Below are 16,752 nucleotides of genomic sequence, written 5' to 3' on the forward strand. Positions count from 1 at the left end.
AACCATGATTAGATATAGATCAGTATTTAATTACCTAATAGCACTAGACTTTTTTCTCACATTCATGATGACATGGTGCTTAGGATCTGTCCTGCCCTGGTATAGTGGGACCTCACATATATCTGGAACACCAATTACTAGGCATTTCTGCATTGATTGACAGCTCTTCATTACTTTTGAATGCAAACATCCCAGCAGTTAATTAAGGAGATTGTTTTATTGAATTGTTTTAAGCCTCAGGTATTGGGAAAAAATGTCTTGTTGAAATATATGAAGCCTGGAATTTCTAGAAATCTTAAGTTTGCCAAAAGTTTGGTCTACATTTTTATTTATTTGTTAAGGAGGGCACACTGTTGCCATGAAATCGTAAGTTAGCAACAAATAACATTTTATAGCAAAACAATTCAGACCTGGATCTATTAGAAATTATGAACTTTTAACTTGACGAGTTATAAAAGGAAGTTTGATGAGGATCCTACTTCTGGGACCCTTACTTTTGCTGAGAACGGGGTGTGCTTAGTTTTTGCTCTTAGTTGGAGAGCATAACGAGCAAGAAAACCTCACTAGAGTTTAGTGGTGATGGTGGAGGACAGTGGTGGACAATTCATTCACATCCTGCTCTCCATCCCACTAATGCACTAATACAAAAGTTCTCCTAATACAGGGCACTTCAAACTACTAACACAACAATTTCCCCATATATATCAATATGGAAAAAAGGAATAGATCCCATGTGTAGCAATAATAAAACCATATTTTATTAATGTTATACTAAAAAAACAATTTAAAAGTAAAAAAGCAGAAAAATGCCGTAGGGGACACCACAAAAGGACACAAGACCAAACAATCCCTCAGTAATCACAGCCTAAAAGGAGTACCATTGGCCTCAACAAAATAGGCCATAATAATATGCATAATAAGATCCCATACATGTGTCTATACAGAGGGTATACGGGAGAGTTTAAAATTATTCATAATGTTTATATACATCAAAAACATCTTCTTGAATTATGCAATAGCTCCCATAACTACAAACCCTCTGTGACCAAAAGATAATAAAGATCTCCCATAACAGCAAAATCATATACATTGGCAAATATACCATATGGTCCCGGCCCCGGGAGTAACAGATGAAACCTTATTAGTCCATAGTAAAGTTAATGCAGGCTTATACCTTATGGCGGTGGCGGTGCTGGTAGCTGTGCTAGTGGCGTCCCCTAACCGCGACGCGCGTTTCGCCTCCTGCTTCTTCTGGGGGCCTACCAATGATGACAAAAGGTGCCCATGTTGTGGCAATAATGGAGGTTCCAAAAGTCAGGACTTTCAGCAAACTTATTTTTGTATGGATTTTTATATTGGATATAAAAAGCTCCTTAGACCCAGTATGTAATGCAGTTTTAAAGCATATTTTCTAAGCCTAACCTTATGGTGGATCAAAAGATGAAAAAAAAATTGTATTTGTCTTATTTCTATATATTTCCACTTATGGGGACCCATTCATGGTTTTGGGTGAATTAAAACTGCATCGAGGAGCGAAACCTGCACTAAAAGTCATACCCAGCAACAAGGTGGCTCAATGGTTAGCACTGTTGCTTTGCTTTGCTGGGAGGTTTGGGGTAAATTACCACCAAGGAAAACATCTGCAAGGATTTCTGTGTTCTTCCAGTGTTTGCGTGGGTTTCCTCCGGGTTCTCCAGTTTCCCCCCAAACTCCAAAGACATACTGATAGGGAATTCAGATAAATAATAGTTGACACATTAGGTCTGCCGCATTCTTGTTTTGTATAACCAGCGGTCAGTCTTGTCATTTTGACTGCCCTTTTCTCGCAATCTCTTTGCAATTAATGCGGTCTGACCATTTGGGCAATGAGATCATATAGATATATCGTATTTTTTATTTGTGAGCGGATTATGAAAGTGATCCAGGCAGAGTTGTTGGAAACTCTCCTGGAGTCTTGGAGCAACACTTGCACTTACAGTGAACTGCTTATGATTTAATCTTCAGCGCTCAGAGGTCAGTCTGCTATATGTGGGCACATTCATTTTCCCATATTGTGCTGAAATTAAAAAGCCATATATATGGTTAACTGCTTTATTTATGAACACTTAAGCATAAGTAAGTCTAGCTTGGATCCATTCCCTCCTGTTGATATATATTAGTTGGCAGCGAAGCTTTCTTTACATTAATTCCCTGAGAACACGTTATTGCATCCCGCATTGCTTCAGAAAAGTTACTAGTGAACTAAGGCCCTTGAAACCCTTTGAAAGAAACTTCACTGAGGGATATTGATTATAGCAGCTTCTCATTATCTAAAAGCTGTCCTGATTTTCATTGAATACATACTTTTCTTCCCTAAATAATTCATGTTTGTAATCAATATTGCAGCTGTCTCTACGTATTGGAAATTTGCAAACTTTGGACACGATATGGGTTATGTATGATATTAAAAATCCAAAACTCCTTCCCTTTCTTGTTGCAGAAAGAACTGAACTCCCTCGCCTCGGAGCTGGCCGCTCGGCAGGAAGAGAGTGAGCATTCCCACAAGCGTCTTATTGAACTCAGCCGGGAGTTTAAGAAGAATGTCCCTGAGGTACGGTCTTGCTTAACCTATTGACTGCAGATGCAAATTGCTTTGAGGTAGAAAAATATTAAATACTTTTTTAATCCTGAGGCATTAAGTTATATTTTATTATATATTAGTTCTGGGGATACTTACCGTAAGTCCTGGGGTATGGTGTGATTCTTTATATTGGCTGCTGTCTCGCAAGGTAATTCTAGGTAGAGATCAAGTCTTTGGGTTCAACTTGTTCACATTGTCAGCTGAAGCTCTGTTCTATACATTGTCAATATTGTGCTGTAAGAGTGGCAGTTTTCAGAAATATTCCAGGAAAATAGGAAGGTTAGATAGTACTTCACACGTGTACTGATCAGGGCCAGCTCCAGGTTTTCATGCGCCCAGGGCTAAAGGGTCTCAGTAGGCCCTTTTAACACATACCACAATTTATGATGTACAGATATGAGTCGCCCGCCAGTGCAGTGGGGTACTCGGTACCGGGTCCAGCACTCACAGGGGGATGTCACGGTGGCGGCGACCTGGTCCGTGGCCAATGTTAATGGGAAAGTTCCTAAAGGATTTTGAATAAAGTTCGTGTTCGTGATGCCACATGTGGTATTCAGTCAGTGGGTACCGATGCTGCTTAAAGGGGTCCGCTGGGGTGATGTTATGGCAGCTAGATGGTATAACTTCCCACAGGTGAATTAAGTCCCCAGGGCTCCCGGTGTATAGATGAGAATGGTGAGTGGTGCAATAAAGAACGGGGACACAGGTTTGCAGTCTCTTTACCTGGTTTACTGGAGACTTCAGGCAGCTACAGTCCAGGGCACCAGATCACAGGTACAGGTAGGATCCGGGTGGCTTGGAAGCAAATTCAGAGTTCCCTCTACCAGGTGGAGATGAAAGCCTTCCTACCAGCGCTTTGGTGTAGTCCCTTACTGCCTATGGCTTCTGGCAAGGTCCTCACAATTCGCTCGTCCTCCATGAAGGTTAGGAGTCGGACCCAAACCTGTATGACAGGTGGCTCAAGCCTTTTTATAGGGTCTCTATCATGACCCAAGCTCTATGTGCCACTGTGCCTCCTGGGTATTAGGGCAGACAGGTGAAGTGTAATCCAGCTGTCCTGCCGGGTTCTGCTGTGCCTCCTAGAATCCTTAGTCTTCTGGCTACCGGGAATCTGCGCTCTGCAGGGAGGTAGCCCAGTCACAGCTATCCTCCCCAGATGTCACACTCATGTGCTTTGATCTCATCACGCTTTCTACAAACTGTTCTTCTTTGTTAATTCTCTTTCCCCAGGAGCTGCAGCAACTCTGGCTGCACGGCACCTTTAGTCTTTCTGACACTCACTGTCTGACTGCTCTCTTCCTCTCCTCCTGACAGACTACTCACTCACTTCCCCTATAGCCAGAATATATATCAAGAGCAGCTCCCTGGAAAACCGGGTTCAGAGCTCCCCTTTCTGGCCTGGAGTGTGAACATGTTGCTTGTATGTATTTACCTGATAGAAGTGATCTTCCCTTGCTTCAAAGCATGACATCACTCTCCCCGTGAAGAAAGCAATGCCATTGTAACAACCAGGACCCTGGGGTGTTACAGATACAGCAGGGAAATATAGACATAGTACAATGCAAAATATTTTACTTACTTCTCATATTACATGAGTGATATCTATTGTACATTCTGCAATAGCTCAAAAAACAGACAGTATAATCCTCCATACAGTATTATTGGCACCACATAGTCCTCCATACAGAATAATTAATCCCTTTCATCACTCCATAAATTATTATGGGCACCACATAGTCCTCCATACAGAATAATGAGCCCTATATATTGCTCAATACAGTATTATCAGTATTATGGGCACCACATAGTCCTCCATACAGAATAATGAGTCCCATATATTGCTCCATACAATATCATGGGCACCACATAGTGCTCCATACAGAATAATGGACCCCATATAATGTTCCATACAGTATTTAATAGGCACCATATATTGCTCCAAACTGTATATAATAGGGTCCTATATTTCTCTATACAGTATAATGAGCCCCAAATATTGCTCCATATATAATGGGCCCCATGTAATAACCCATACAGTATAGGAAGGGCCCCATAGAGTATAATATGCACCATATATTGTTCCATACAGTATAATGAATCCCATATATTACTCCATCAATCACAACTGGGAGGACTGGTTGTCCTCCGACGTACTTGGCTCGCCAGCTTTGTGGGCCTGGTCGTCTTACTCCTGGGGGTTGGCCCTCTGCCCCAGGGGATGCTCGTTTAAATTGCAGAATCTTGCGATGTGTCCGGCCCTGCTGCAGCGGAGGCAAATGGGTCATCCGTCCTGATCATAGCAGTCGTTATCTCTCCCTCTGGTTGGTGGGATCCTCTTTTGCCGTCTCCACGGGACATCATCTGGACTGGAGGCCGGCTGGATCTTCTCCTTTGAGAGAACTTACATAAACTGCACGATTTTAGTTAATGCTGCCACACTTTTGGTCAGCTTCTGGACCTGGAGACGCAGTCCACATCAGAGTCATTAACCAGGGTCTGTGCGTTGGCCTCAACGGGGTCCTGATGAAAAGATGCCGCCTCTGGGTGGTATATAATTGCTGGGCGCCTAGGAGGCGCTGTGCGGCTGGAATTTGGTTCATGCAGCACCTGGATGGCCCTACCTTTAAAGTGTGCAAAGTCCAGGTCAGGGTTTTGTAGGGTCAAGATGTGCAGCTGGGTCTTGTGGGTGCTAGACAGAAGTCCCTCAATAAATTGCTCCTTTAACAATCTGTCCCCATCCTGCATGCTGTCAGGGTCAACCTGCTTAATGGCCCGCAGTGCCACCTGGAGATTAAGGACATAGTCCCGTATACTGTCCTGCACCCTTTGTTTGCACCCAAAGAATCTCAACTTTATCTCTGCTGCAGTGCGGGTGTCAAAGGTGTCCTTAAACCTGGCCAAGATCTGTTTAACAGTCCTTTTATCAGTGTCCAGCCAGGACTTTACTTCCCTTTGAGCTGCACCAATTAACTGGCCAGTGAGGATGCTGACTTTCTGATGTTCAGACAGGGGGTACCCTTCAAACAAACTGCAGAGTCTCTCCTTAAAATCGCTCAAAGTGTGCAACTCCCCTGAGTACTGTGGTAACTAGGCGGCTCCCAGTATGTATGGCATCGATATCCGCAATATGGAGGCTGTAACTGTGGCTGGAGCTTGCTGGTTCATTGGGGCTGCGGCCGCCATGGGATCTAGCGGCATCATGGGGGCTACAGCTGCAACCGCAGCTGAATCTCCACCTGGGTTGGACATATTCCTTCCTTTCCCCCTAGTTAACCTGAGCCCAGCCCAATGCTTTGTTAACGGAGTCTGCGGCTGCTCCACCAGCGATCTGTATGGCGTTCCTTCTGGTTCTCCAGTCCAGGGCCTCCTGCTTCTTTTATCCGTGCACAGCAGAGCCCGGAGTGCAGCTTCCTTCACACTCTTTTTCCAGGCTCCACCCACGAAGACACAACTCCTCTGTTCCTCATGCGCCACGCAGCACGGCAATTGCAGTTATCACTCAGTTTAACAAAGTCTATGGCACACAGCATCCGGCAATGCCGGGGTATGTATCCTGTTCGTGACGCCAAGGTTGGAGCGCCCACTAAGACCCGTGGGATACTCGGTACTGGGTCCGGTGGTACTTAAAGGGGTGGTCACAGTGGCAGTGACCTGGTCCGTGGGCCTGGGTGTCCAGTTAAAGGGGATGTGAATGAAAGTGGAAATAAAGTCATTAACGGATGATTTGTGACGCCACCTGTGGTGTTTGGTCAGGATGGCCGATGCTGCTTAAAGGGACCGCTGGGGCTGATGGTAATGCAGCTTGGATGGTTCTGCTCCCCACAGGTAGAGCAGGACCCCAGGGCTACCTGGTACAGTTGGTAGGGGATGGTAAATGATGGGGTGCAGGGCTAAGGGCGCAAGTAATGATTGAGGAACACAAAGGTAGCAGTTTCCTTTACCTTTTACTGATGAAGTACAGGTACAGTCCAGGGTACAGGTAACAGGTGATGATGGGGTTCGGAAGACCTGGAAGCAACTTGGGATCCACACAACCAGGTGGGTTTGGAGGCCTTCCTTCTGCGCTTTGTACTCTGACCCTTGCTGCCTGAAGCTCTGCACAAGTCCTCTCAGTGTCTGTACTCCCAACCCGAATGGCTGACAGCCTGAGCCTGTCATGGGCACTGCCTTCTCACTGGCAGCCCCAGGCTCCTGCCCTGCTGTGTTGCCTCCGGGTGTCAGTTGGGGTCAGGAGACTTGGAATCTCCTGCCCTCCGGATTCAGTGGCTGGGTATGCAATCCTCTCACCACCACGGACTCCAGTGTCTGATCTCTAAGTGCTTTTTATTAGGGTGAGCCCAATCGCAGCTCCAGACCCCAGGCTCCTCTCCTCATGTGCTTCTTTTCCCTTCAGGGTCTCACACTAACCTCACTAACCCCACCTCCAGACCAGAACTTATAGGGAAGCTACCCTGAAACCAGGATTAGAGCTCCCCTTTCTGGTCTGGAGTTAGGAAGGTGTTGTATGTTTGTATTACCCGATTAGGAAATCCCTCCTTGCATCCAGGCATAACATCACCCCCCCCTCCCATGAGGAAGGCAATGCCATTGTGGCAACTGGACTCCTGGGGTGCCACAGGATCTCCTCACAGTTTCCTCACTTCCTGGTTTCTAAGTTGGGCGTTCCTATTTGAGTGACTGCTTTGGTGAATAGTAGGGTTGAGCGAAACGGGTCGGCCATTTTCAGAAGTCACCGACTTTTGGCAAAGTCGGGTTTCATGAAACCCGACCCGACCCCTGGGTGGGGTCGGCTATGAGGTCGGCGATCTTCTGATCTGGTATCGGAATTCCGATACCGAGTTCCGATATGTTTGCGATATCGGGAATCGGTATCGGAATCCATATTTAAGTGTAAAATAAAGAATAAAACTAAAAAATATTGATATACTCACCCTCGGACGCGCCCTGGTTCTAACCGGCAGCCTGCGTTCCTAAAAATGAGCAAGTGAAGGACCTTTGATGACGTCGCGGCTTGTGATTGGTCGCGTGAGCACTCACAGGGGCGGGCACGCGACCAATCACAAGCCGCGACGTCATCTAAGGTCCTTCACACGCTTATTCTTAGGAAGGAGGGCTGCCGGTTAGAACCAGGGCGCGTCCGAGGGTGAGTATATTCCTATTAGGGATATACTCACCTTCGGACGCGCCCTGGTTCTAACCGGCAGCCTTCCTTCCTAAGAATGAGCAAGTGAAGGACCTTCGATGACGTCGCGGCTTGTGATTGGTCGCGTGACCGCTCATGTGACCGCTCACATGACCAATCACAAGCCGCGACGTCATCGAAGGCCCTTCACTTGCTTATTTTTAGGAACGTAGGCTGCCGGTTAGAACCAGGGCGCGTCTGAGGGTGAGTATATCCCTATTTTTTATTTTTATTCTTTATTTTACACATTAATATGGATCCCAGGGCCTGAAGGAGAGTTTCCTCTCCTTCAGACCCTGGGAACCATTAGTATCCCATTGCACTGCATTGGGTTTCGTGTTTCGGCCGACCCCGACCCCGACTTTTCTATAGGATCGGCCGATTTCACTCCACCCGACTTTTGAGAAAGTCGGGTTTCGTGAAACCCGACCTGATGCTAAAAAAAGAAAAGTCACTCAACCCTAGTGAATAGTAATACTACAGTATTAGTAGAACTATAAAGCTCAACACAAATTCTGCTGTAATATATTCAACCTTCAGTAGTTTATTCTTTGCCTACACTGTTATCCCTGCATTTACACATGGAGATAACATGGCATTTGAACAAGAACACAGGTAGGGACAGGGGAGCCCTAAGCCATGATTAGGAGACTTGCACTGAATGCTGATGGGATAGTGATTTATAGTGTAGAAGATAGCCTTGGCACACACTTAGTGGGATGCAGTGAAAAAATTTTAATATGGAGAGTACATACAGTAGTTGACGTTTCGGTCAAGTATAGACCTTCATCAATGTACCTCTCAATAATCACAGGTTGTAATGGGTCACTAGGGTAATAGTAAGCAGAAAACCCTGCTTGCTGCAGTGAGTAGACAAGGAGGCCTAAACCGGCACAGGTGGCTGAGACTGTAACGGACGCGGTATCTCTGGACCAGCGGCGGATACCGCGTCCGTTACAGTCTCAGCCACCTATGCCGGTTTAGGCCTCCTTGTCTACTCACTGCAGCAAGCAGGGTTTTCTGCTTACTATTACCCTAGTGACCCATTACAACCTGTGATTATTGAGAGGTACATTGATGAAGGTCTATACTTGACCGAAACGTCAACTACTGTATGTACTCTCCATATTAAAAAATTTTCACTGCATCCCACTAAGTGTGTGCCAAGTCTATCTTCTACACTATATGGTTTGGGCGCCTACTTGAGCACCACTGTCATAAGCTGTGCCTACGGCTATAATCTTATACCGGGATAGTGATTTATAACTGTATCTCTTCAGAAGATGGAGAAGGGGGAGGGAAGTGAGCAGCCAGCTGCTTTATAGAAATCACTGGGCTGGAGAGAGATGACTGGGATGTTAAGAGTTAACCCCATCTCCTAAAATGTAACTTTTGTGTACTGGAGGCCAGGGTCTGGGAAGGCACTAAAGACTAGACTCCATGGAAATGAGCTGTACGCTATAACAGATAAAATCTCTCATTGCAAGAGCATAATTGCAGATAGGAAAAGCAAGTCAATATCAAACTTGCTTATTTTCATGCTAAATAATTAAATCATTTAAGATCTTCACAGCACCCCTTTAACTCCCCTGACAATCATCTGCACGTTACAGTAGACAGTTGACCAAACCCAATTATATCTGCAGGTATGGTCAACTTCATTCTAAAGTGTATGGGGAGCTTTAATGCAGAAAAATGCCTGTTTCTATTATTGTTATCTGATCACTCCTGTGAACAATACTAAAATTTATCATTGGACATACATTGGGAAAAGTGTAAGAAATTGGAAATGATGTTTAATTTATTTGTAAATGTGGTGTAGGTGGCTGGAAACCTATAGTGTAACTTCAGTAGTAATGTGGCTTTTGGGGAATTATAACTTCTTTATTTTATTTTTAGGAAATCCGAGAAATTGTGGCTCCAGTTTTGAAGAGCTTTCAAGCTGAGGTGAGAAGATGCCTGTTTCTAAATCAGTAACAATGATATTTGGGGAAACTGTTTCAAAACTTTATGTATTTTGTAAAATGTATAGGGCCCAATTAATAAGGACTGGTATTTTGTAGGACAGTCTTGATGATGAGTACGCTGGTGTAAAATTTGGTGTCCCTTTCAGTTCCCATGCGACACCACAAGAAATGAAGTAAGTTTCTATCACAATTTATGCCATTTTTGTAGTGTAAATTATGATGAATCAGTTGGCTGCACATTCCCATACCTTTTTGGCTAAACGTCATCCACTCTTCGAAAAGTTTCCAAAGCAACTGATAGGACCAGACGTAAAAACCCAAAAGTATGAGTTGTGCAAAAATTTTGCAACGTTTCAAATATATTTACATCAGAAATCTGGCAAAAAACAGCTTGGTGAGTTGGTCACAAGGACTGTTTATCTCCATTCTCCTGCATAGATTGTAAGTTCTTTGCTTCAAGCAATTGTGGGAACCTTTGGAAGTGAAAGCAATAAAAGTCTCTAATCCCATAATGACTGGAATAGATAACATTTAGCTTTTTGCTCTTGAATGTTAAAAAGTTATTTTGATGCGCTGTTATCATATAAAGTGGTTTTCTAGGATACTGCTGTAGTTGGCCCTGGTCAGTTCAATGGACTGCGCTGCTGTCCCGAGCACAGCCACGCCTGTATGGACATTGCTATAGTATTGAATGTACTGGAATACTCTCTTCACTATATTGAGTCGATCTCCACTGATCAAACATTGATTGCTTATCCTTAGGGGAGGCTATCAATTTAGTATCCTGCAAACAATGCTATAAAATTTCAAGACATAGTAAGTTTATAATACTTTTTAGTTAAATCATAGAGGAAAAATAGTGATGATGATTTTTCTTCTGATTATTTGACATCTAGTAAAGCATCTTTAACCCCTTCACCACCTTGGGTTTTTCAGTTTTTGAGTTTCCATTTTTTGCTCCCCTTCTTCCCAGAGCCATAACTTTTTTTTTATTTTTCCGTCAATATGGCCATGTTAGGCTACGTTCACATTGGCGTTCCGCCAATGTGCGTCGCTGTTGCGCCGGCGACGCAGCGGCGACGCAGCGGCGACGCGCCCCTATGTTTAACATAGGGGACGCGTGCGTCGTTTTGGTGGCGTTTTTCGCCACGTGCGTCGTTTCCGACGCTAGCGTCGGACGCAAGGAAACGCTACATGTAGCATTTTCTGTGCGTCCGATTTTCGTCAGAAAACGACGCACGCGTCGCAAAACGCGCGCGTTTTTGCGCGCGTTTGCGTTCGTTTTAGCGTGCGTCGCGCGTTGCGTCGCCGACGCACGGCGGCGCAACGCTAATGTGAACGTACCCTTAGGGCTTGTTTTTTTGCAGGATGAGTTGTACTTATGAACAACACCATTGGTTTTGTCATTAAATGTACTGGAAAACTGGGAAAAAAAATTCAAAATGCTGTAAAATTGCAAAAAAGTGTCATTCTACAATTATTTTTTGTTTTGCTCTTTTTCTATGTTCGCTAAATGGTAAATCTGACCTGCCATTATGATTCTACAGGTCATTATGAGTTTGTCGATACCAAACATGTCTAGGTTCTTTTTTGTTTAAGTGGTGAAAAAAAAATTTTAAGTTTAAAAAAATAAATTCCATTTTCCGAGACCCTTAGCATCTCCATTTTTCATTATCTGGGTCCGAGTGAGGGCTTATTTTTTGTGCGCCAATCTGACATTTTTATTGGCACCATTTTGGTGTAGATATGATCTTTTGGTCGCCAGTTATTGCATTGTAGTGCAATATTGCGGTGACCAAATAAAGTAATTCTTGTATTTTGACTTTTTTCTTGTTACGCCGTTTACCGATCGGATTAATTATTTTTCTATATTGACAGATCAGGCGATTCTGAATGCGGTGATACCAAATATGTGTTTCATTTTTTTTTTGTTTATTGTTTTATTTTGAATGGGCGAATAGGGGGTGATTTGAACTTTTATATTTTTTTATTTTTTTAACATTTTTTAAAACTTTTTCTTACTTTTTACTTGTTTCAATAGTCTCTGTGGGAGACTAGAAGCTGTGATCTTCCAATCGCTTGTGCTAAAATGCTCACTTGCTCTGAGCGCCAACCGCTGGGCGGTGCTCATAGCTTTCCGGCAATGACAGCCACAGGTTGTGATGCCAACCCATCGGCAACTTGCGCTTCTGTTGTGAGCATGTTAAATGCTGCTGTCAGATATTAACAGTTCATATCAGCTGACATGTGCCGGAAAAGTTGCAGGCTCACCGCCGGAGCCAGTAACTAACAGGGGAGCCCACCTTAGACGTAACTATACATCTAAGATCGTAAAGGGGTTAAAGGGAATCTGTCAGCAGGTTTTTGCTGATTTAATCTGAGAGCAGCATAATATAGGGTCAGAGAGCCGGATTAATAATAATAATCTTTATTTTTATATAGCGCTAACATATTCCGCAGCGCTTTACAGTTTTGCACATTATCATCGCTGTCCCCGTTGGGGCTCACATTCTAAATTAAAAAAAGAAGAAATGTCCAGCTTCACCGAATCCGTAAAAAAGAATTTTCTTTATTCACAAACTATAAACATGGAGGATACAGACTTCAGCACAAACCATATAGGTGTGAATCTCAACGCGTTTCTGGAGACTAAGCTCCCTTGTCATGATTAAGGGAGCTTAGTCTCCAGAAACGTGTTGAGATTCACACCTATATGGTTTGTGCTGAAGTCTGTATCCTCCATGTTTATAGTTTGTGAATAAAGAAAATTCTTTTTTACGGATTCGGTGAAGCTGGACATTTCTTCTTTTTTTGATTCTACACGCCTGGACACAGCGGGTCCGTGCTCCCGAAGATTGGCTTATGCATCACGGGTGAGCTGGCTTATTTTTCCTCTTTCCAAGTTTTTTTTTCACATTCTAAATTGCCTATCAGTAGGTCTTTGGAGTGTGGGAGGAAACCCACGCAAACACGGAGAGAACATACAAACTCTTTGCAGATGTAGTCCTTGGTGGGATTTGAACCCAGGACTTCAGCGCAGCAAAGCTACAGTGCTATCCACTGTGCCACCATGCTGCTGATTATAAGGATGTGTCACTTATTAGGCTGTGTTTTGTAGTTTCAATACAATCAGTGCTTCGTCATCAGGATATTATTACTGCAGGACTATATGTCACTTTCAGGCCAGTCAGGCTGGTATGTATAACCTCTCCTCCATCAATGATTGGCAGCTAGCTGGCAATTCCCAGTGTACTCAGGAAGTTGTCATTCAGTGGTGTGGGCAGGGTTATGCACAGCTCAGCATTCTGAGTACTGCTACAACTATTACAAAGAAAACAGGGAATATATCAAAACTGCATCACGCAGCCCAGTAAGTGATACGTTACTGGAATCAGGGCAGCACGGTAGCTCAGTGGTTAGCTTTGCAGCGCTGGAGTCCTGGGTTCAAATCCCACCAAGGACAACATTTGCAAGTTGTTGGTATGTTCTCCCCGTGTTTGTGTGGGTTTCCTCCGGGTACTTTGGTTTCCTCCCACATTCCAAAGATGTACTGATAGAGAATCTAGATTGTGAGCCCCATCGGGGACAGCGATGATAATGTGTGCAAACTGTAAAGCGCTGTGGAATATGTTAGCGCTATATAAAAATAAAGATTATTATTATCAGGGATTTTGCCCCTACGTCATGCAGGTCTCAGATTACATAGAAAAAACGTGCTGACAGATTCCTATTTGAAAAGGAGCTTGGTAGGCCCCCAAACTGCTGTCATTATCCTCCTTCATTGCAATGAAGTACTTGCTATTAAAAACCTTGTTTGCTATATGCAGCAAAACCATTTTTAAGCCATGTTTTTTTCTGCTGCTTTTCATTTGAAATTATTTTTGCACCAAAATATGCATTAACAATCTTTTCTCGCTATTGTGCTTTTGCTATGTTTTTTATGCATATTCCCCTTTATTTGATACATTTTGGTGCATTTTGTAATCCTTTTTTTCATTTAGAAAAGCTTTGATATTCCATTTAAAAACATAATTGCGAATTTTACATGTTTTTTCAAGCTTCGCAGTGTGAAGGCGTGGTCAAAGGCTTCTTAATCCACCTGAAGAATACCATGTTTTAATGTAATAATCAGGTTTTTGCCGTCAGGTTGAATCAGGTGAATTTTTTAAAAAACGGATATGCTGCAAATTGGGAAAAACTGATGCGACTGATCCATTTTTCCACCGGATCCGACTAGCTGATCCGGCATTCGATTCTAAGATTCTGGGGAGAAGAGAGAGAGTGAAGAGGAGAGAGAGACCTGGAGCGCCAGACTGGAAAATGTTACTGCACACATAATAAAAAAAATGCGGAGCATGCTCAGTGTACAAAACCGGAATCCGTCGCCGGATTCCGTCATTTGACGGATCCAGCGCCATAGCCTTCCATTATAGCAAAAGCCGGATGGCGCTGGATCCGTTCATGTCCGGTTTTTCACTGGACACAAAAAACGTTCCTCTGTCCGTGTTGTCTGGCCATCGAACCGACAATTTTCACCGGATCCTGTGAAAAACGGATGAAACGTGATGCCATCTGGCGCAATCTGGTGCTAATACAAGTCTATGAGAAAAAATCGGACTCGGCGGCATCATTCGCCGGATCTGTTTTTTGCAAATTTCGTCCGGGATTGCCCCTGACGGCAAAAACCTGATGTGTGAAAGCAGCCTAAACCAAAAGAGAGGGCGCTCCATGTGAAGAATGTCACAACACAAATGCGGTGAGGAAAGAGGTGTTCAACTCACGGATCGTCCCTGAAACAGGTTATATGTTGAATAAATCGACTTCTCTTATCTGACCTGGGTGGTTCTTTACTCACAGCTTGGTGCCCTGTGGATTTTCACTGCCCACCATTCCTCATTTTTCAATGTTTTAAGCCCTTAGCGACCGCCGATACGCCTTTTAACGGTGGCCGCTAAGGGTACTTAAACCACAGCGCCGTTAATTTACGGCGCTGTGGAAAAAGTGAATAGCGCCCCCCAGAGTCGGATTTTCTCCGGGGTCTCGGCTGCCGGGGGTAGCCGAGACCCCACAGAACATGATTCGGGGTTTTTTTTTACCCACCCCGCATTTGCGATCGCCGGTAATTAAGCGTTTTGCGATCGCAAAAAAAAAAAAACGCTGTTCTGTTTGATGAATCCTGTCATAAATCACACTCTGTGAGTATCTCCAGGCTCTTTATTCACATCATGTCTCAACCTCCATTACATAAATTCTGAGTACAACAACATCCAACAAGTTCCAAACAAAGAATATAGAACACACATTAAAGTAGTGAGACCCCTAGAGGCCACATGAACATATAACATATTGCTACATCCTTTCTCTTTTAACTAGAGGAACAATAAAAGATACTAAACTAATGTATACTATGACAAAGTTAGAAATTAACCTAGTACGTCCAGTTAGATATAATCTTTGAGGTGCGCCGGCTTTTTGCTAATTCTGCCAGCTCTGGTAATGTAAGATGTGTCACTTTCTACATCTGGTACATCTGGTAGTTCTTCTGATATTGTCTGTCTCTGGCCAGAGTCCTCACCCTGATGGTCAGCTGTCACTGTTGGTGCCTGACTTGTACTTGCTGCCTCGTTGTCTTGGGTGTCTGGATACTGTTCAAAAGGCCATGAACCATCTCTTTCTTGCGTTTTCCTCAAATATCTTCGATTCCTCCCTAGTTTTCTTCCGTCGTCTGTTAGAATTTCGTAAGACCGAGGTCCCAGTTTCTGGACAACCTTTGCCTTTTGCCAGTGTTTGTCAAATGTGCTGCTTGGCTGCAGCCGAATGTTGTCATTTCTCTGGAGCTCCGGCAGATCCTTTGCAGATTTATTGTAATAGAAAGCTTGCCTAGCTTGATTCTTCTGTAATTTAGCTTCGATGTTTCCCAGCAGCTTTGGCTCTAACAGAGGACACGCAGTTGGTACTAGTGTCTTTGTACGCCTACTCATGAGCCTCTGTGCCGGACTGCTGTCTAGGCCTTGGGTGGGTGTGTTTCTATGATCCAGTATAGACAGATATACATCAGCACCCGCCTGGTTTGCTTTCTGCATGAGTCTTTTGGCCGTTTTTACTGCTGACTCTGCTTTCCCATTACTCTGAGGATATCTTGGAGAAGACGTCTGGTGTTCAAATTCCCATTTCTTACTGAAAGTCTTCAGACGTAAACTGTGCCGCATTGTCAGAGAAAACGATATCTGGAATGCCATACCTGGCAAAATGGGCCTTGAGTTTTTTAATCACTGTTCTCGCCCTTGTGTCCTGCACCAAATCAACCTCCCAGAAGTTAGAGAAATAGTCCACTGTAATCAGGTATTCTTTGTCATTCCATGTGAACAAGTCTGTTCCTATTTTTGACCAAGGCCTATGTGGAATTTCATGAGGTTGCAATGTCTCCTTTGGTTGCTTATCATTGCAGGATGCACATATTTCACATTGTGCTATGTAATTTTTTATGTGGTCATTCATTCCTGGCCAATAAACTGATTCTCGTGCACGACGTAGGCATCCTTCCATGTCTAAGTGAGAAGAGTGCAATGTCTTCAATATGCCTCTTCTGAGAACTTCAGGTATAACAGCCCTGTCTCCTTTAAAGATGATTCCTTGCTGCACTGACAATTCATCTTTTATGTGGAAGAATGGTGAGACTTCTCTCGGAGCATGCTGCTTGTATTTTGGCCAGCCCTGCAAGATGACAGTCTTTAAACTCTGGAGACTTTTATCCTTCTCTGTACAAGTCTGGATTTGCTTGACCTTTTCTTTTGACACTGCAAGGTAGTTACACATATTGATGGTTTCAATGTCTTCCTCCTCATCATTTGTGATAGGAAGGTAAGCTCTGCTTAGCGTATCTGCAATCAGTAAGTCTCTTCCTGGACAGTACCCGATGTCAACATCATATTTCTGAAGTCGCAACAGCATGCGCTGTAGTCTCTTTGGGGCATTTAGTAATG

The 16,752-nt window shown here is 43.9% G+C and overlaps 1 protein-coding gene across 1 annotated transcript in view; it reads left to right on the plus strand.

Annotated features, from left to right (window-relative positions):
* CUX2 (cut like homeobox 2) overlaps positions 1-16,752 on the plus strand; it is a 739,268-nt gene that overhangs the window by 315,500 nt on the left and 407,016 nt on the right. Inside the window, exons 2-3 of the mRNA XM_069754866.1 lie at positions 2,480-2,590; positions 9,702-9,749. Coding sequence (XP_069610967.1) covers positions 2,480-2,590; positions 9,702-9,749 — 159 coding nt within the window. The remainder of the gene's footprint in view (positions 1-2,479; positions 2,591-9,701; positions 9,750-16,752) is intronic.

This window comes from Ranitomeya imitator, chromosome 1 (assembly GCF_032444005.1).
Source record: "Ranitomeya imitator isolate aRanImi1 chromosome 1, aRanImi1.pri, whole genome shotgun sequence".
Lineage (NCBI taxonomy): Eukaryota > Metazoa > Chordata > Amphibia > Anura > Dendrobatidae > Ranitomeya > Ranitomeya imitator.